We start from the raw sequence: 21,288 nt of genomic DNA, 5'->3' as shown, positions 1-21,288 counted from the left end.
GTTCTGTCTTAAGAGTTACTCTAGTCCTTAGGTAGGACACCTTACTCGCCTTGCTCGAGTAAGTTCAGGATATTTCTAAAATATTCATGTCTTGGTTAATTCGACGGGGTTCATCCTAATAGTCCTATTTTAGAAATCAATCTAGTCCCAGTATGGGGCACAACTACTCATCGGATCGAGTAGTCTAGGGATATCTAAAAAGTTGAATGCTATCTGGATGACCAAGCAAGGTCTATCCTAACTGGTCAACTACAAAATTCCCTCAAGGAGCATGAACAAATTCTTAGTACTCTAAAATAGGTTAACATGAGCCTCCCGCTTGCTCAGACTACCATGGGAGCATCGACTAACAGAATCTTTTTGCCTTGAGTGCTTGTAGGGTGCTACTCGCTTGCTCGAGATACAAAAAAGAGTTATGTTCTCCCTTAATATTATGAGTAGTTGTTGAGAGCCTCCTGTTCTCCTATCTATCAAGAAACATTATAAGCTCCTAAAATACTCGATAAGAGTTCTTCCCCATTGGACAACAAAATCCATACGAGCTTCACTTCAACGGCTTTTTGACACATTCCTAGTGCTTTTTCCCACTTGGTTAATCCTACGGGATTCAATCCTAACCGGTCAGCACTAGAGTTCTGACTCAGAACTATACAAAATCGATCCTATTCAAGATTACTCTGCCTCCTAAGGCACCTACGGATACATTTCCTCGTATCTACTATTATAACTAAGTAGGCGCGATGCTGCCAACACTCAGGACCTTCGAGTACAACTACTTGACATATCAAAGGATTCCACAATCCCACCACAGAACACGTACTTAAAATTACACAAATACTCAACATTTGTCCAAAGTATTTGTGGCCACATGCCAATCAGCCTATAAACAGAAGTTCAAGGGGACTCAGGCTTGTCTAGGGACTCCACTATCTAGTCAGCCACCACGGAAGTTTCTTCCAAATACTGATTGAATTGTTCTTCCGTACAATCAGCCTTGTCTCCCTTCCCAAGTTCATCCAGATGAGTGGTTAGCCAGTAAGATTTCACCAACCCGAGTACATGACCCACGTACTGACGGGTGGTTGTGGAGACGTACCTTTCAAAGGCTTCGGGTACTCTATGAAGTTTCCCCGCCAGCGAGAGCGGTTCGTTTTCGTTCCCTTCTGGGATCTCCATAATCTCGGCTACTTCCTGGGCAGCATCCCTAATTTCTCGCAGCGCGACAAGCTCTTATTGCATTGAGTCCCGGGATTCTGACAGCTCTTTCAGCTGCTTCATGGCTCCCACCATCTCCTGGTCAGAATCCGCCTTGATCTTTTTGAGCTTTTCAATTTCATCTGTGTTTCGGTACATAAGAATCTTTAGATCCAGTACCAAGCTTTTCTCAATCTTTAATGATTTCGAGCAAGCTGTGTACTCAATTCAAAGAAAAATCTTATAAACACCAGGCAGATTAACTAATCGACAGCATCATGTATGCTAAGACTAACCTTTCTTGGCCTTGGAGAACTTTTTAAGCTTCTCCTGAAGGGCAGTCTTCTCGGATGAGAGCGTCTTTACTCGTTCCTTCAGAGCATCCAGCTCTGTATCATCCTAAGCCTGGCCACCATCTTGCCACAGCACCTCCTGTATAAATAAAAAGATCAGTACATTACTCGATCTATACTCAAGTACTCGAATTACTCAACTACTTACCCCCATCAGCTTTTACGCAACTTTCAACTTCTCTTGTGGCAAGATACTTCCCGATGCAACCTGGGAAGCACTCGCCCGCACCTCAGAGATGGCCTTATCCGGCGCATCTTGGACCATCCCTACAGTATTCCCAATAATGTGGGAATCTAATGAAAAAAATGCCACTTAATCAAATTAAGGGTATAGAAAAGTACTTCTTAAGTACAAAATGGTACAAGTTTACCTGCAGGAGTCTCCTCGGGCTGCTTCTCGTCGCCTCCCTCAGGAAGCTTCTCACCATCACCTTCCCCCGGAAGCTTGTCGCTTCCACCGTCTTCTGGGAACTTCTCATCGCCCCTCTCGGTATCCGACAAAGGAGAATCCCGAAGCATGGAATCTACCATGGCTTCAGTCTCGCGAGCACTCATCTCAGGAGTACTCGGGGGCTTCTCCAGCGCCGACTTGGTGGCCGAGTCATCCTCAGTCTCCCCACTCGCCCCCAGGAGCGTGTCACTAAAAAAGACGAGCCAGCTACTCAATATAAAGGTAAATCCTACAATTACAAGTTTCAAGGAACTTACGTAGGAGCTCTTTTCAGAGCAAGCGCCTTGATGCCAAATTTGCGGGCAGACTTCACAATTAGAGCCTGTTTACCCACATCACCGACTTTATCTACACTGGAACTACTCACCGGAAGAGTAATCCGAGTCCCCTTTGACGGGTCCACTGTGGTGGAAGGGACGGTTTGTCCCACCACAATATCATCCCCAGATGCTGAGGTCCGTGGCATCTTAGCCGCCGGACTTGAAAAAGCAAAACTACAAATCAAAATTTACAAATCAAAAATGAAAAGTACTCGATTGCAAATCAACTAGCCACTAACCTGCCGCGACGCTTCCTCGCCACCGACCCAGTACCCCCTGGATGCCCGGTCTGGGTATCAGTACTCGGAGTGGGGCTGAGCTCCCTATCACTCCTCTCGCCAGCCGCCTCTTCATCTGCATAACCAAGGATAGACATCAACACTGTTTATATGAAAATTCATATAAGCATACTAGAACTTGGTTGACAGATTGAAAAAGCGCATGAAAGAATAAAAGGGCGAATAAATGCCTGGCGGTGAAGGACTACTCTTAAAGCGCTCCACATCCTCCTACGGAAAGTAAATTCTATCAGAATCACACTAAGATAAAGTACTCGATTACTATACATCGACTACTCTTATCTAGTACCTGCTTCGGAGGACTTGCAGCTGAAAATGTATCAGGAACAAAGGGAACTTTCTTTACATCCCTTAGTAGTCATTGAACACGACTAAATACCTCCTCATCTGAGATCTCTTCCTCCGAAAATCTGGATGAGTCAGTTGTTCCCTGATATTGGAAACCAAATGTTTTCCGAGCCTGCAATGGTTGGATTCTTCTCTTCATCCAGTCGAATACGACTGCCTCTCCAGTCAAGTTATTTTGCCTAAGAATAGCCGTGTGTAGGGCATAACAAGTAAATGATCTTATGATTATAAATGATCTTAAATAAATAATATATAAATTTAAAATTTTAGATCTTAGCACTATAATTTTGATATGGCAGTATTCTACATCCGAGGTATTTGAAAAACAAATCAAAATTTCTAGATTTTGAATTTAAATATGTTAAAATAATCTTTTGAACTGCTAAATGATCTTAGATAAATATTTATTAACTACAAAGATCTTGTCAATCTGTACAATTTTGGTATAAAGTTTGACTTCATCTGAGATTATGTGAAAAAGTTATAAATTTTTGCACCTAAGACCATTTATAGGGGCGGATCATGCCATCCCCCGCTCCTAAAAATCATTTTAAGAAATGGGTGATGCCACCACCTATCCCTAGATGCATTTTAGATGCGGGTGACGTCATCGTTCGCCCCTAAAAATATCCACTATTTCAAGGGGCGGGTAATGATGCCATCTACCTCTAAAAATACATTTCTAGAGGCATCACCAGCCTATAAAAATTATGGCTATTTTCATGGACAGGTAACGCCATCACCCGCCCCTTGAACATGCATTTCCAGGGACGGGTGAATTGCTACAGTACCTGCTCTATTTGTAGGAATAGGATAGCTTTTGGGCGCCTCTGCAAATCGTTTTTATAGTAGCGACACTTAATCATTAAATAAATAAAGAGATATGATGGTACTGAACAACCCTTTCTCTAACAAAACCATAATCCACTTGAATACGTTATGTTCTAGAATGAAACACACCAGATTAGGCACCAACTAAGTTAATCAAATATTATCACACCAAAGAATTGCTGCCTGCAGCTGATAAACCCCTAATTTCTCCGTGGAGTGTCCATATATGATTCATGAACCACCAATTGGCCTTTAGTAGTACTGTACATCAGATGGTTCAAAGCCACTGAAGATTGTCGTCATTTTACTATATCTAGGGGTGTTAATTGGTAACTTTAGGTGCACATCCAATCTTCTTTACTTCAAATGCATCGCTCGGCTAGCTGGACAGCTGCTGGACACGGGGCTGCTGGAAGGCTGCCTTTGGCTGAAATGGGTCCAGGCGTCTAGCCGAGAGCAGCCGAACGGAGTGAAAATTTTATACTACTTTTCTAAAATGAGACTTTATTTTGAACAAAAAAAAGTACAAAAATTTGAACTAAGAGGGTTGGAGATACATCTAAGGGTCATCAATTAACACCCTAACTTCATAAAATTCTCCCAAGTTGTCTGGACCCTGCCTGCTGCAAAAATTACATTTAAGAGTAACTTGTGTGCTACAAAGTGTGTTTTTGGCAATACTTTTTGCGTATTGTAGGACAGTGGTGGAGTGACAAATACGATGCTCGGCAGCACGACTGTCCTAGCCTTCAGGGAAAGCTGTGCTATTATGCATTCAATGAACATCAATCCTATATGATTGATAACTGTTGTTCTTTTCCCACCATATGACGATTAACTGTAGTTTTAGGGAGAAACATATTCACGAATAGAATCTGCCAACATCCCATAAGTTCACGTCAAGAATACTATTGTCAAGAAACAAATCTTCAAAGTCCATTACACTTACACACCATGAAATGAAAAGCTGACACTAACATCTGAGCTCAGTAATTGTTGAGAACTAGGGAAAGAGGGACAGGAATCTCAAGTACTCTTGAACTGAACAGCACCGGCCTTGACTTCTGCTGCAGGTTCAGGCGCGTCTGTCACTTGGGGAGCTGCTTCGGTTTGTGATTTTTCCTCGTTGTGCTTTCGAATCGCACCTGAAATTGCGAAGAGCTGAGGCAGATTGATGGGCACCTTGTTCTCATAGAAATGTTGTGCTATAACAGAATATAATAAAATGAACTCCTGTAAGCTTAATTAATTAGTAAGATCTATGGCCGGTCGTCAAGACAACAAGTATATATGCCCTAAAGAAAACAGTGATGTGAAATTATCAGACATGTGTATAGGGTCTATCCTTTTAGTATTAGTATAACCAGAAAAAAAACCAAGTTTTTCAACAAGATGATAATTTATATGATCGAATAAATCATAGAAACGTAGAGCGAACCTAGCCATTTATGGTTTGACCTGTAGCACGCATTTGATCTATAGCAATTTTACCTAGTACCATGCCATATATTGTATATAGCGCGGGGAATTAAATTACACAAAAAAAATCAACAGAAAAGAAGATAACTGAGCACTTATAATGGGTGGGCAGAGCTATGTGAGGTAAGATTTAGTTTCAACTCAGTTGAAGAGCTAATAACCAAATGTAGCATATATATCAAATCCTTTTCATCATCGCCACTACTTATTGCCATGCATGAGCCGAAATTAAAACATTCAAATTGAACAACATCATTAACGTACGTACCTCCCTTCCAGAGATTCGGTCGAATCCAACCTAGAGCTTCAGAGCCAAGCATCTTTTCGCTAAAAGGCTTCTTCACTTTAGATGTGCCTGCAGGCTGCAGCAATATCAGCTATCTCCAATCGATGGGTCAATTCGAATGGATCCCCATACAAAGGCTCCGAGAAGTAGATGGTGTTCTTCCTGTACTTGGATACACTTGTTCCGCTGAAGCTTTCACTGAGATTCTTGGACACGAACAGTGTCAGATCACCGACGTCCCTCACCGTGGACCACTCCGGCGCACGGTCAAGGAGGTTGCACTTGTAGACCATGCTTCTGTAGTTGAACTCCTGTGTCTCATGGAACGTGCTCACCATGGCGCCGACCATGTGTAGCTCACCGTCTGATTCCAGGTAGCTGCGGTGGCTACGCCTGTTAATGGAGTTAACCCGCTCCAAATCCGCCCCTACCCATATTTCAAGAGTCCTAACTACCACCCGCCCCGACCCACCCCCGTCGGCCCAATGCCCCAACCCGCCCCAACCCGAAGTCACGACGGATGATGATATGCGACTTACGCGCCGATCTACTACCATAGCGTCCCAATCCGTCCCAACCCGTCTGTGTCGTCAACCCAACCCGCCCCAACCCGCTTCATAGTGTCACCCGTTTCCACCCATCCAATAGTACCTGTATTAAAACCCACCCAAAAAACCCGTCAAGCCCCGCCCCATTAGCAGGAGTAAGCAGACCCGCATTCAATACGAAGAACTTAGCAAACTCAAAATGTGGCCTTTTGCCTGAATAATATGTTATCCGTAATTTCTTATGGTGGTGATCAAGGCATTCAATACGGCCCAGGGAATAATGACGCTGTGTGTTTTTCCCGTCTGTATCTGTCTGAAAATGAATGATTAAACCAAGCCTCAGAACAACAAAGCTGCAGTAATAGAAAGGTAAGAAAAAAATGGAGAATGAATAACAAAAAAAAAGGTAACCTCGATGTACAACTTCTCCATGCAGGGAAAGCATTTCATGAAGTTAATAACCACATCCAGTCTAAGATTATCAAGCCAGAGAGCTAAAACCTTCACAGTGCGCATCACTGTAGCCATTCTAACAACATGCAATCCCTGAGTGTATGGATCAGGTATATCAGTGACTTAACAGAAAGGGAATGTATAAAGTGATGAAGCTGACAACAAAGAAAGTCGTGTATACCACAAAAACAGTGGTGCCAAGCTCAAGCCTGGAAATGTTATCAGCGAGGCGGCCAAGAATCTTCAAATTTGGGTGTGTTTGGTTTGGGCGTGAAAAAAATTTGGTAAAATTTTTTGCCGCTTTGACCACTAATTAGAGGTATTAAATGAAGTTTAATTATAAAACCACATCTACAATCATGGTATTGTAGCAGTACCGTATCTAATGAGACCTTTGACTGTACAACTAGAGGATGATTAGATTATGGTTACTGTAGCAGTATTATATCTAATCATAGTTAAATTAGGTTCATTAGATTCGACTCGCAAATTTGCACCTATATGCGAAAAAAATTACAAATAGACTTCATTTAATACATCATGCATGTAAAATTCTTTGGAGAAAAAATCAGGAAGTAAACCAAACATGACCCCGGAAGTGGAACCGGTGCTGCTGGACCATGCCTTCTGGAAATTGGCAGGTGTCAAATTCGGCAATGCGGATGTTGGACAATAAATGCAGGGCAGAAGGTGGCACCTGCGGTCCCAATGCAGACCACTAGATACGTGGTTAGGTTTAGATTTCAAAATTTTAGACTTAAAAATATCACAGCAAATGTTTGGACACATAAAGTATTAAATAAAATTTATTTACAAAATTTTTTGCACGAATGGATTGTAAATTGCGAGATGAATCTAATGAGCATACTTACTCCATATATGAGGGTGTGTTTAGTTGGTGAACTGAAAACTTTTGGGTGTCATATTAAATGTTTGACTAAATGTCGGAAAGGATTTTCAGACACTAATTAAAAAATTATAATTTCAAAACTCACCTGGAAACCGCGAGACGAATCTTTTGACACTCGCCTGCATAACGCCGGGGGTGGGCACGCCCCGGACTTCGCGACGAACACCAGGGACACCTGGTGGTGGTGGTGGCGGCGGTGCTGGTCCTGATGTGCTTGTCATAGTCGTTCTTTTTGGCTCAAATCTGATTTCCTTTCTCCTTTCAAGAACAAGAAATGTGTATTGTTTTTTTTTCCCTCCCCCAGCACTCCTTTTGTTTTTTTTTTTGGAACACCAGCACTCCTTTTGTTGTCCCGGGGTGTTGTGTGTGCTTACCAAAGCCACCGTGTAGAACGACGAGAACAGCCTGATCCTAGAGTGGAAACCAGTTGTCCACTCCCTGACGAGCGGCACCAGGCCGCGGACACCTCCCGAGCACTTGCGCGCGCCGCACCGGTCGAACGCCACCACCGTAGAGCGTCTCGATGCCGTCGAGGACGACGATGAACAGGGGGGTCCGCTGATGGGCGTCTCGACGCTGTCGAGGATGACGACGAACAGGGGTCTGCGAGCTCTGCGCTGGAGATGGACACGCCAGTATGCTTGGCCTCGACGAGCGCCATCGGGTTTGCTGGCCGGTGACACATCGATCTGCCTGCCTCGGCGGCCTCGCCGCGGTCCCGCCCCGGCCGTGGGGCAGCCGCGCCGCGGCCCCGCCCCGGCACGCGGCGGCCCCGACGCGGCCACCACGGCGCGCGGCGGCCCCGACGCGGCCTCCACGGCGCGCGGCGGCCCCGACGCGGCCTCCACGGCGCACGGCGGACGGTGTCCGAGCGTGAGCGAGGAAGGGGGCGAGCAAGAGAGTGCGCGAGGGGGCGAGCGACGGATGGTGCTGGCGGCGGCGGCGGCTCGTGAGGATGGGCAGGCCGGGAAGATCGGGCACAGCGGGAGGACGAGAGGAAAACTCGCGGCCACGGGCGCTAGACGCCGCCGGGCAGGTCATCGCGACGAGGATGCCCGAGGCAGCCGTGGCAAGGGCGGCGCGGCCGCGCGGCCAGGGGGCACACGGCGAGGGCGGCCGCGCCAAGGAAGACAGGGGCGGTGCCGCCGCGTGGCCGCGGCGAGGCTGCCCGGGCGTCATCCACACCACAGCACGCCGGCGCGAGCGCCGCCTCGGCCGGGCTGCCGCCGCCGGCGGCAAGCTCGGTGCTGTCCTGCCGCCACGCGCAGCGCCGCCACGGGCCGTGGCCGTGTCGCACCCCCGTACGCGTCCCCACGGGTCGTGGTCCAGCAGCACGCCGAGCGCAGCACCGCCGAGGTCCTCCGCTGCGCGCGAGTCAGGGAGACAGAGGAAAAGAACCGTAAGAAAGAAGATGACAAGTGGGGCCCGCTCGTCATTGAGAGGAGATAGTTTAAGCAATTTTTGGCATCTAAGGGTATAATGGTCTTTTCGCTGCTCCGTTACCCTCCATTAGCACTCCTTCCGTCCAAAATGGTACACACGTCAAAACCGAAAAACGCGATGATATAGAGGTATCACCAAACTTTTTAGTGGTATGGACGTCGGGGCCATCTTTTGTAATAGTATACATGTAAAACCCTCCTTTTTCAGCTCCGGAAGCAGCCAGGCCACCAGGGCGATCCTCGCGATCGCGCATCCGATGCGTGCACACGCATGTAAATTGCCTAGCAAGATGTTGACGCAGAATTGGCCAATACACAAGCACTAGAACGCGCAGGATCGCAACGATCGCAACATCGGCGACGAACCCCGGCGACCGGTCAGACTGGTCGGGCGCAGAGAACTTCGCAAAGACCTAAAACCACGAGCTCGAGAGTGACTCCATCGGAGCTCACAGATCTAGGGTTGTCTTGGAGTCGGCAGGCCACCCAACACGTCCTTAAACGCCGAAGAGATGAGCAAAGAATAGCACGAGATTAGAAAAGTTAGGGTTTGAAGAAAATTGTATATTGATTTATTCGATTGGGTAAAAAAACCTCAACCAGCCGTGGCCTTTATATTTATAGACCGGGGAGGACGTACCTCTTCCAAATCGAGTTACAAAAGGACTCTACAAAGCAAAACCTAACTAGATCTGGTCAGACCGGTCCCCCAATATTGGTATTTTGCAACGTCACGAATAAAATCCGCAAGCGCACGGATACCATTGTAGGTTTCACCAAGGAGTATTCCAGAGTATCGTATCCACTAGGAAACGTGAGTACGCTATCTACAGGTTCAGGTTCATCCAAGGACACACACGCCAGTGTGGAGAAGACAGAAGAGAGGACTTTCTATATCTAGAATCTATGTCTAGAAGAAAAGATCATGTCGCCGTTATACTTCGAGCTAAACGTATCGACCGGCTTATACAAGCTGATAGCTCCAATATATGCTCTATCTGATATCCGAACGTGGAGGATTACGAAAAGACTCGAATAGGGTTGTCACCACCTGCCGGCTACCTCTACAAACCGTGGGACTATCAGACAACTGAGTGGTATAGTTCAGCCTAGACACTATGTTTACGCCTTTCCCTACTAACCTTAGCTCTGGCCAAAACTACCCTTTTCTATCCGGGGTCTTAAGCTAAGATCAAATGCTACTCGCTAGCATAGCCATTCAAAAGCGCCTGCGCAGCATCACGCGCCAAACAACGGCATGGGCAGCGGTGGTGGCCCCAGCTCGGAGCTGCCGCAGTGGATGATGGACATCGAGGATGGCTGCGGCGGCGGGGACGAGGAGCTGCTGCTCAAGCGCGCCGCGCCGGCATCAGGCCGATGCGCGTGGACGTCGTGGTGGTACAGGACGGCAGCGGGCAGTACCGGACCATCAGCGAGGCGTTGGCGTGGGCGCCGATCCACAGCAAGAGGAAGTACGTGATCTACGTGAAGAGGGGCATCTACCACAAGAACGTGGAGGTGAGGAAGAAGAACCAACATCATGCTCGTCGGCGAGGGCATGGGCGAGACGGTGATCTCCGGCAGCCGGAGCTTCTCCGGCGGTTGGACCACCTTCCGGAGCGCCACATTCGGTAAGTACATGACCGTCAATAAAGCTCGCGGCGGCAAAGTTATTGCCATGCATTACTGCTTCGTTTAATTTCGAAAGGCAGGATGCACGTGTGATCTACTGTTCTTCCTCCATTGGCCATTGCAGCAAGCTGACATCTCATCCCATGTGGCCATGTCACCGTCTTAACCTTTGCTCGGCATGCAGCGGTGGCTGGCGCGGGGTTCGTCGCCCAGGACATGACGATCTGGAACACGGCGGGGCTGGCGGCGCACCAGGCGGTGGCGCTGCACGTGGACTCGGACCGCTCCGCCTTCTTCCGTGTGGCGGTGGAGGGCCACCAGGACACGGTGTATGCGCACTCGCTCCGGCAGTTCTATCGTGACTGCCACATCTCCGTTACCGTCGACTTCGTCTTCGGCAATGGCGTCGCCGTCCTCCAGCAGACTCTCGAGGCCACGCTGTCACCCGGCCAGCACTACTAGAAAACGGGCTTTGGGCACCGGCTGAGAAAGGCCAAAGGCACCAGTTTCCCAACCGGTGCCCCGCAACCGTGACCATTGGCCTCTACTTAAGACACCGGGTTTTTCAACTGGTGCCTTAGGCTTCCATTGGTACCGGTTGGAAATACCAGCCGATACCAAAGAGACTTCCACGCTGACGTAAGGTGGCAGCCCCTTTGGTACCGGTTCGTATTTCCAACCGGTACCAATGATCTTTTCCCTTTTTTCCCAAATCCAGTTTTGTTTGTTATATTTATTACTATTTATTCTTTTATAGTTGCTAAACGCACTTAAGCTCTACAGTACTCTACGTTCATTGGTTGTTCGTATTCGTTCTCAGAGAATATTTGAAACTAACTAAAAGTGAAATGCGAGCATATAATTAAGCTAATTAGATGAACTAATATATTTACAAATTTACAAACATCAAGGCATAATGTTTAAAAATATTTACAAATGTACAAGTCATGTTAGCCGTCCAACTACTAGTCCCCTCAGGATGTCGATGAAAGTCCTCTATCGATGTGACCGTCGTGGTAGAACTCGCCTCTAGGATCCAAGATCTCGTTCAAAATGAATCCGGCGAGCTGCTCGCACACGGCGTTGATCCGATCAGTAGAGTAACATTCATCCCCCATTTGAGACATCTATCATTTAGGAAAAAAAGCATTAACATTATGTGCGTTAGTACAATTATGAAAATATACTAGTGAATGGTTTGGACGTACTCTCGTTTCTTCATCAGTAGTCTTCCCGCATGGAGTCATGATGTGCAAGTAGTCGCATACGTAGTACCCGCACCAATCAGTTCCTTGTTGTTGTCTCGCACACTTAAGGAGAAACAAATAAATTACTCAATTTAGAACAATTTGGGATTATATACTTAACTAGACAAATCTTTATGAATGAACATACCGGATAATCCATGTTAACGTTCAGTTCGGGCCTCCATTGACCACGTCCTTTGTTATTTTTCACAAATTTTTTCCAAACCCTGCGCTCAAAGTTAAGTTTGATATTCAGGAATTGTTATTAACAGAAAAAAGATTTGATTGTGCAAACTGAACTTACCTGTTCAAGGGGTCTATGATATGTTGGATTGCCGACTTTGGATTTCTCATTGAGTCAAAGACTATAAGATTGCCGGTCTCTATGGAAAGTATGAGTAAAATCCAATGATAACTGCAGATATAGATAGGATATATACATAAATATATTAGACAACTTAGTATTTATTTAGTAATATAACAGAGGTTTGAGTCGATCAAGGCTTACCCAAAGTTGTATGGTATGAATATATAGGATTTATAACTTTGCCTAGTCAACGAATCGTACATGTTTTCGCACGTTTCCTTGTAACTTTCGTTGATCAATTTCTGGTTGACTAGCAAAGGAGACATGAAGCCGATCTGATGGTGCCATCAATGTTTTCGGCTTCTTTGGATCTCCTGTCTAAATGATGCAATAGAAATTTTATAATGCACACATATAATTATGTTCTTGTTAACAAAAAGTATTAATGTAGAGGTAAGTGATACTTACAAAACCCAAATGGTGATGATAGAGGCGTCGAGGGCTTGTCGATGGTAAATGTGATATAAATTTTGGAAGTACACCCAGAAGTCGTCCTCCCCGCGGAAGAAATCATGGTCACGATACTTGACTCCAAACATTTTCCCTTCATCTTTCGCCATTCGCAGGTACCATCTATGCAAATTGAACATTTGCGTGCCTAGACTTTTCTCCTCTTCCCCAGTGACAAACGGTTTTCCATGCTGGAATGGAGTAATAGTGCGAGCGACAGGGATTTTTGCCTCCACATGCCCCGTTGCCTCCTCTAGCGTTAATCCAGTTTCAGAAAGAAATATTGCGGCCTGTAGGTCCGTCTGGAGTTGTACGTCCGTCGGGTGTAGGAGTGGCAACCCTGGCACCCGGAGGGGCTCGAGTTCTTTTTATTGTGTGCCAAGCTGAGGAATGGTCTTGCCATATTTTTTCTTCAGATTTCTCACCTTGTGTGTCTTTGTCAGAGTACGATCATAGTCCGAGGGTAAGCTTTTCGGTTTTGGTGGGTTGTCTAGGTTTGCGAGAAGCTTTTTACCTAGTTCTAGAGGTACCTTTTCCCTCGGCGGGGGGACTTTAGGCTTCAATTGTTCTTTTATATATCGAGCAGTCTCCTCTTCCAACTCCTCAGCGGTTTTCTCGTAGGTTAATTGTCTTTCGACCGTTTTCTGCTTCTTCTTTGAGGGTCCAGCCGCTGGGAGGGATGCTGTCTTTTTCTTTCCCTTTTCTAGTGTAGGAGGAGTTGGAGTACTCGTGGCCCTTTGCGCCGGCGGAGACGGTGGTGAAGGAGGTGGTAGTGGGGACGGCAGTGAGGTAGGCCGCGGAGACGGGCGATCGGTCTGCACGGGAGCCGTTGTGCTTGCAGTAAGTTTGATGTCGGCCTTGGGCCATAGAACGACCCCGTGCAGTGCGTCTCCCAATGTCTTCTCTCCATCCCCTCCAACGAAGTCGAGCTCAAGATCCTTATTGTTTCCAACTATCTGCTCGACTGTGATGGAGGTGTAGCCAGGAGGTATTGGCCTTCCATGAATTGTAGTAGAAGGATTCAGGGGCAGGGCTGACCCGTATGCGACATGAATGGATATATTTCTTGCTCGCACATGAAGCTCGCATGGTGTCGGCATGGTGACATCATCCACTGGATACCTCTGGTCATCTACTGTCGTTGGCTCAATCTGGGGTTGCTGTTCCGCTTGTACGTCGGCGCCGCCGTGGATGCACAGCTGCTGCGTCGCTGAGAGGCCGGACTTATCACAACATCCGGGTGCGACCCAGCAGTGCCCCTTTGGTTCAGAGCTAGCTGCACCGCCTCATTGACCCTGGCGTCCATCTGAGATTCCAAGGACGCAACCTTCTTGTTCATCTTTTCTTCTATGGCACGAAGTTTCTCTTCCTGTTAGGCTTTGCTCTTTCGGTGAGTCTTGTAAGAGGGATCTCCGGCCCAAGCAACTTTCCATGCGACCACGCCGATGCCGCGGGCTCGTCCAGGGTGTTCCGGATTCTTTAATGCCCTTGTCAGCTCATCATTCTCCCTTTGAGGATGGAATGTACCTTGTTGAGTCTCATCTATTGCAGCGACTAGATAGCGGGACACTTCTTGCATATGCCCGGGCACGACCAAACTTCCATCCAACTGGTTTAGTGTCACGCCATTAGCAAATAACCACCACTTGGATCTATCCGGCCAATCTCAAGTCGTCGGCCTGATGCCTCTATCTACAAGGTCTTGCTCCATCTTCTGCCATTTTTTAACTGACTTCTTGTACCGGCCTGCCCCAAGGTGGTGGCTGTACTTCTTATTTGCTGCATTCACCTTGGCTTGTTCGGATTTTTTTGGGCTTCCTCTGATAGTTTGTATTGTTTGAACTCCTCCCAGTATGGTTTAACCTGAGGAAGATCGTCCCAGTTCGGCTCATTATCCTTCTTGATGTAATTGGTGTACAACTTCTTCTTGAAAGTTGCAAAGGCAAGGGCCATCTTTCTCAAGGCACATTTCTTCACAAGTTCTTGGTCAACTCTTTCAGAAAGAGTGAACATATCCTTGAGTTCTGCCCATAGCATTTCCTTCTGACGTGCAGGCACGGCGTGTTGCTGTTCTTCGGGTTTGGTCGTTTTCCATAGTCTTGTGGTGATCGGAATTCTTGCCCGAACAATAACCCCACATTGGTTGACAAATTTTGTGCTAGCATCGTCTGGAGCACTTGGACAGCCCTCAGCGTCCACTTCTCTGACGACCTGTCTTCCCTCCATTTTCTTGGTTGGCCGGCGTCTCCCTTTTGACTGGCTCAACGAAGTCGATGCGGAGGTCGACTAAATTACAGAAAACATATGTTAATCGCAAAACTAATCTACCGAAGTCACCATGCATATAGTTTTAAGATTCGTACTAGAACATGCTGCTGTTGATTGGGCGGCGGCGCAAAGTCATCATCTTCTTCATCGGCATCTCCAGACATATTCAGGAACGAATCAGCTGTCTGAGCATCTTCTTCAGCGATTGGCTGGGTGGTGTTGGCCCTCGTATCTTCGTTTATTGCGTCCAACATGTATTGCAATGCGGCCTGCTCATCACCGAAGGGGTCCATCCTTAACTGAAATCGTAAAAATGTGTTAGAGTATTTGTCCATCCTTAAATGAAGCAGGAGAATAAAATTCTTTGAACGAAAATGCGTGTTTGAGAGAGAGTGTGTGTGTATGTTAGAGGGACAGAGAAAGAGAGAGAGAGTTAGTGAGTGTGTGTGTGTGTGTCGTGGAACGGGGTCGAGGAACCGGGTCAAGGAACAGGGTTGAGAGTTGAGGGTCGAAGAACCGGGTCGAGGAACGGGGTTGAGGGTCGAGGTCTAGAGTTGAGGGTCGAGGGATGGCGAATGCATGAGTTAGAGAGCGAATACGAAATTACTCGTCATCGTTACTCGTCGTCGTTACTCGTCGTTACTCGTCGTCGTTACTCATCGTCGTTACACGAGTTACATGATAAATACATGAGTTACAGAAATACATGATAAATACATAAATACAAGCATTATTCACTCTCTATTTAAATACATGATTAAACAAAGTCTCTCTAATAACTAAATTCTATAACTAAATTATACACTATATATAAAGGATATAAAGTGGCTAGGAAAGTCCTTATAGACCATTTCAAACACCATTTTCCCACAACGGTGCCTAGGCTTGGTACGATGATCTGCCTTTCCATCGTAGTGAGCATGCCTCCTCCTTAATGGGTGCTTGATCGGAAGAAATCGACGATGACCCATATACACGATCTTCCTACAGTGCTTGAGGTACATGCTGTCGGTTTCTTCTAAACAATGGGTGCATGCCCTATAACCCTTATTGGATTGTCCAGAGAGGTTACTTAGTGCTGGCCAATCGTTGGTGGTTACGAAAAGCAATGCACGCAGGTTAAAATGATCCTCTGCGTGCGCATCCCACATACAAACACCCTCATCTTTCCACAACAATAGAAGATCCTCAATCAGTGGTTTCAAATACACATCTATATCATTATCGGGTTGCTTCGGGCCGGGGATAAGCACCGGCATCATAATGAATTTCCGCTTCATACACAACCAGGGAGGAAGGTTGTATATACAGAGTGTTACAGGCCAGGTACTATGACCACTGCTCTGCTCACCGAAAGGATTCATGCCATCCGTACTTAAGCCGAACCTTATATTCCTCGCTTCATTTGCAAATGTTGGAAATGTTCTGTCCACTTTTCTCCACTGCGACCCATCAGCGGGGTGTCTCAACATATTGTCTTGCTTACGTTCTTCTTTGTGCCATCGCATCAATTTAGTATTCGTTTTGTTCATGAACAAACGTTTCAGACGTGGTATTAGAGGAAAATACCACATCACCTTGGCAGGCACCCTCTTCTTGACACGCATCCCCTCAACGTCGCCTGGATCATCTCGAGGGATCTTATACCGGCATGCGTTGCATACAGGGCATGAATCCAAATTTTCATACTCACCTCGATATAGGATGCAGTCATTAGGACAAGCATGTATCTTCTGTGCCTCTAATCCTAAAGGACAAACAACTTTTTTTGCCTCGTATGTTGTCTCCGGCAAGGTGTTACCCTCAGGGAGTAAGTTTTTTATAAGTTTCAGCAACTCCTCGAATCCCTTGTCAGACAAACCATTTGATGCTTTCCATTGCAATAATTCCAATGTGGTACCCAACTTCTTTTGGTCTTGTTTGCAATCAGGGTACAACAATGTTCTGTAGTCCTCCAACATACGCTTCAGATCTCTCGATTCCTTTTCTGTTTCGCAACCTTCCTCAGCTTCGCGCAGCATCTGACCAAGATCATCTTCTACAACATATCCTTCAGTATCTTCTTCAGGCTCACCTATTGCAGTGTCATTGAAAAAGGAATTATAATTGGCTGCAAAGTCAGGAATCATGTCCTCTTCTTCTATATTATTATCCAGCACAATTCCTCTTTCGCCATGCTTGATCCAAACATAGTAGTTCGGCATGAAACCACTATTGAACAAGTGACTATGGATGGTTCTTGATGATGAGTAATCCTTCTCATTCTTACAGAATTTGCATGGACAACGAACGAAACCGCCATACTTGTGTTTCTCGGCTGCTTCTATGAATTCATGCACGCCATCAATGAACTCCTTTGAACGCCGATCGGCCATGTACATCCATTGCCGACTCATCTAGGTCCACAATACATTTATATACATCATTGTAGTGTACAAATAGTACATTCATACTATAATAAATTTGAATTCAAATATATAATTGATAATGCTTATAACTATAATAAATAGATACTATTCACTTATCAAATAAATTAAATGATAACTGCTTCTAAAAACCAATTGCTAAGTTATGGAGAAAAATAACTAATCTTTTTTGAAAAAAAAACAAAAATTCGTCTCCCCTCCCCTCACTCAGCTGCCATGAACAGTGAGTTCACGGCAGCTTGGAGGGGGGAGGGGTTGGGGTATTTATAGGCGTGGCTCAAAGGCACCGGTTGGTGCTCAACAACCGGTGCCAAACAAAAGGCATAGGCACCGGTTGATGTTACTAACCGGTGCATTTGTTGTGGGCACGTGGCGGCACCGGGCCATGGTAAAATCCGGTACCATTATCCACCCTTTAGGCACACCAACCGGTATCTATTCCTCCTTGTGCTTTTGGTACCGGTTGGTGGCACTAACCGGTTCCTATATTGAAGTTTTGGTACCGGGTGATGCTTTAATCCGGTACCAAACACCTTATCTTTGATCGCCGCTGGCCAAAGGTACCAGCTGCTTTTGCAGCCGGTACTGATGCGTGACATTAGTACCGGTTGCAACAGCAGCTGGTACCTTTGGCCAGGACTTTTGGCCTGTTTTCTAGTAGTCCAGGCCGGTAGCATCACCGCGCAGGGCCGCAGGGACCCGAACCAGAACACGGGCTTCGTCTTCCATGGCTGCGTGGTGGAGGCCCGGCACCCGACGTTCCTGGTCCGTCCGTGGAAGCCCTTCTCGCGGGTGGTGGTCATGGAGCCCGACGTGCAGGACCACGGGTGGCTGGAGTGGGCCGCCATGCTGTTCTACAGGGAGTGCGGGAACTACGGGCCCGACGCGGGCGTCGCGGGGCGGGTGAAGTGGCCCGGGTACCACGTGATCGCCGATGCCGCCGTTGCCGGCCGGTTCACCGTCCGGCGGTTCATCGACGGGCTCGCCTGGCTGCCCGGCACCGGCGTCACCTTCACGGCTGACCTGTTCAAGAAATGACGGCGGCGACAGCCACCGCCCTGGCGCCACTGCATTCTCGTGGGCTAAGTTCATTTTTTGGAAGGGCACACATAATAAGGATATAAATATACATGTAGTAGTATCATAAAGTTCCATGAACTTTGTTACATTTCACTTAGGGTGGTCTGTGTTCGGCAACTATATAGAAGTGTCTCTTGTGTTGTTGGTGCAGTAAATTAAATTACGTGACCTGATCTGGTGTATAGCCTTTTTATTTTCTAATCAAAGGTAGTGTGGGTCCCATTGTTTGCATATCAAAATATTGGTATATTAAAATATGGGCAAATGCATAAATTTTGACGTTTGGTTGAGAAAAATTAGCCCACCTAACCAAGTGCTATTCTCAACTTGCCAAGATTCTAGTCGAAAAAATTACTCTAAATTTGATATAGTTGAAAAATTACTCTATATTTTAATATGTCCACGTTTTAGCATATTAACATTTTAATATACGGAAGCTTATTATTTAGCAATCCTGGTAAATGGGCTCCATGTGGCAGAACGCAGAATCCTCTCTTAGGCCTGACAATGGCCATGAAAATCCAAAAGCCTTGCGGGCCTCGCAGCTCATGGGCTAAAAATTTAGAATTTATTACGAGCTTTTTAGATACAAAGTATGATTGGATTAGGTTGTGCTTTAAAGGATTGGCAATGGCCGAATTTTAGATATTGCCTAGGTCAGCCCGTGGGGTGCGAGTAAGGGTTTGACCCGTGGATAACAGGAAAGGGCTACCAGCTTTGCCTGTCTCGAGTCTAGAAAATTGGGATTTTACCTTTATGGGAAGTGGATTTTACTGGAACAAAGTTATGAATTTCACTAGAATAACCTTATGAATGTTGTTCTTCACGTTACAATACTAGTAACCTCCGTTTCAAAATAATTGACAACTTTGACTTTAGTATTCAAAGTTTGACCGTGTGTTTTTTATACGAATATTTGCACGTATAGGTAGAAGTGTATTATATTGGTATAGTACTTGTCACAAATCTAATGTTGGTTGTTTAGCTTTACGTAGTTTTCTAATTAAAAAGTTATTATTGGTCAAAGTGTAAATAGTAAAAGTCAAAGTTATCAATTATTTTGAAATCAAGGTTTGTATTTTTTCTTTTTAACTATTTTACAAATTCTGTAGCTCTATTTTTTGAACTGACTGGACGTTTTTGCCCGACTGATGTCTCTTATCCTCTCCCCTGTATACTACCGGATTTTTTTTATTTTTAACCTATTTTTCAATTTTATTTTAAAAATAATCCACCGGGATATATATTTGCAGATCTAACCCTTTTGGTCGCGCCGGTCTGCGTGGCGTGACAAAAACACGCTGTCGCGCCACATGCATTGGCGTGAAAAGATGTGTCACGTTGGCACGCTTCGGAGCGCCCAGAAGGGGTCTGCCAGCTCATATTACACGTGTCAACCTTGTCACGCCACTCCCACCGGCGTGACAGTACAGCCTTGTCACGCCACCCCCGCTGGCGTGACAAGGTCTGACTTTAGAAAAATCATATCTTTTTCATACAAATTCGGATGGAGATGATTTTTATACAAAAATTGTAGCTCTCAACGAGATCTACAACTTTGTAGTTTTAATTTTTTTTTCATTTGAAGTCATTAAGATGGTTAAATAATTGATTTAAACTTTTGACAGCATATTAAGCACTTTACCTCTATCGGATCATCTCTAATTTGACATGTTTATCATGGTTCTACAAATTAAGTTTTATATAATGTTTGATATATGAAATAATATGGACTAAATAATAATAGTTCGATAAGAGATAAAATGAGAAATCAAACTATATCATCCTTGTGTATGAAATATAATGCAACACCCTAGATATTAATTATAGCTATAAGCTAGATCAAGTATTTTTTTGAAAGATTAAGATCTTAAAATATGATAACAGTTTGAAAAAGATACAAATGTGTAAGTTTTATATTAGTAATTAAGTGGTTTAGATGAAATGAGTATTTTGTTGTTCTTCATCTTATGGCCTTCTTTTCACTGTATCTCCTTTGGTCAGCGCAACACTTATCGATTGCACTGCTTGGTTTGGCTAGCCAAGATCATCGCTCAAGGTGCCTCCATGGTCCCACCACTCTAGATATATAATATATTAATAAGTAAGTGTTGTTATAGAAAAAAAAGTCACCACATTCGTCGAGATGGTCTAGAAATTTATACATTAATCTAAAAAGGAGAAGAATTTATGCAATTGGATTTTATGAAGAACTAATGATCTAAACTGACTCAAGAGGCCATATCATATACAATTGAAAAATATCTAATTTCATAATTAAAGAATTAAAAAAATTAAAATATAATTATAGAGACCATGCCGAATACAAAAATTCGTCAGACTTTCCCACCCAATCAAGACTACGCCGTATGTCACGTCTAATGGGGATCAAAACAGTTTGATCCTGATAGATGGAAGTAAAATGATGGGGCATGATGATGGGTCAAAACAACATAATATATGGATGCAAAAGAATGACACAATTATTGATTGTTTTATATGCTTATTTGTATATGGGCTTCCAACAACGTCAGGGACCGTAAGAAATTCGGCACAACGGTAGTAGAGAAGTCTCCATACAGGTGGTGGTGGCAAAACGGTTGTACATATGCACATGTAACTTCGGAGTTGATTTGTACAAAATAAATATAATGTATATGCACGTAATTTGATAGGCAATGTGAAAATATGTATAATAAGACTTAGTGATGTATAGTGGTTGAAGAATAAACTACTCTAGGGGAACAAACAAAATAGCCTACTACAACAAAATATTTATAATAAAAAAACAAAACGTAGCAAAACTAGCCACGCTATTAGCATGGACCAACTCACAAGTTAAACCTATAATTAATAATACTTAGAGTGTTGTATTATATTCCATACTCAATGATGATATAGTTT

At 45.1% G+C, this 21,288-nt stretch overlaps 1 protein-coding gene and 1 pseudogene across 1 annotated transcript; both read left to right on the top strand.

Moving 5' to 3' along the window:
- Positions 1-8,033: 8,033 nt before the first annotated feature.
- LOC120674658 (translation initiation factor IF-2-like) lies at positions 8,034-8,921 on the top strand. The gene has a single exon (XM_039955801.1). It carries the CDS (start codon positions 8,034-8,036, stop codon positions 8,919-8,921), a length of 888 nt encoding a protein of 295 aa, XP_039811735.1.
- A 1,251-nt stretch (positions 8,922-10,172) lies between these two features.
- LOC120674657 lies at positions 10,173-18,407 on the top strand (annotated as a pseudogene).
- Positions 18,408-21,288: the final 2,881 nt, after the last annotated feature.

This window comes from Panicum virgatum, chromosome 5N, assembly GCF_016808335.1.
Source record: "Panicum virgatum strain AP13 chromosome 5N, P.virgatum_v5, whole genome shotgun sequence".
Lineage (NCBI taxonomy): Eukaryota > Viridiplantae > Streptophyta > Magnoliopsida > Poales > Poaceae > Panicum > Panicum virgatum.
Note: the sequence above shows the minus strand (reverse complement) of the source record. Positions and strands in the feature narration are given on the sequence as shown.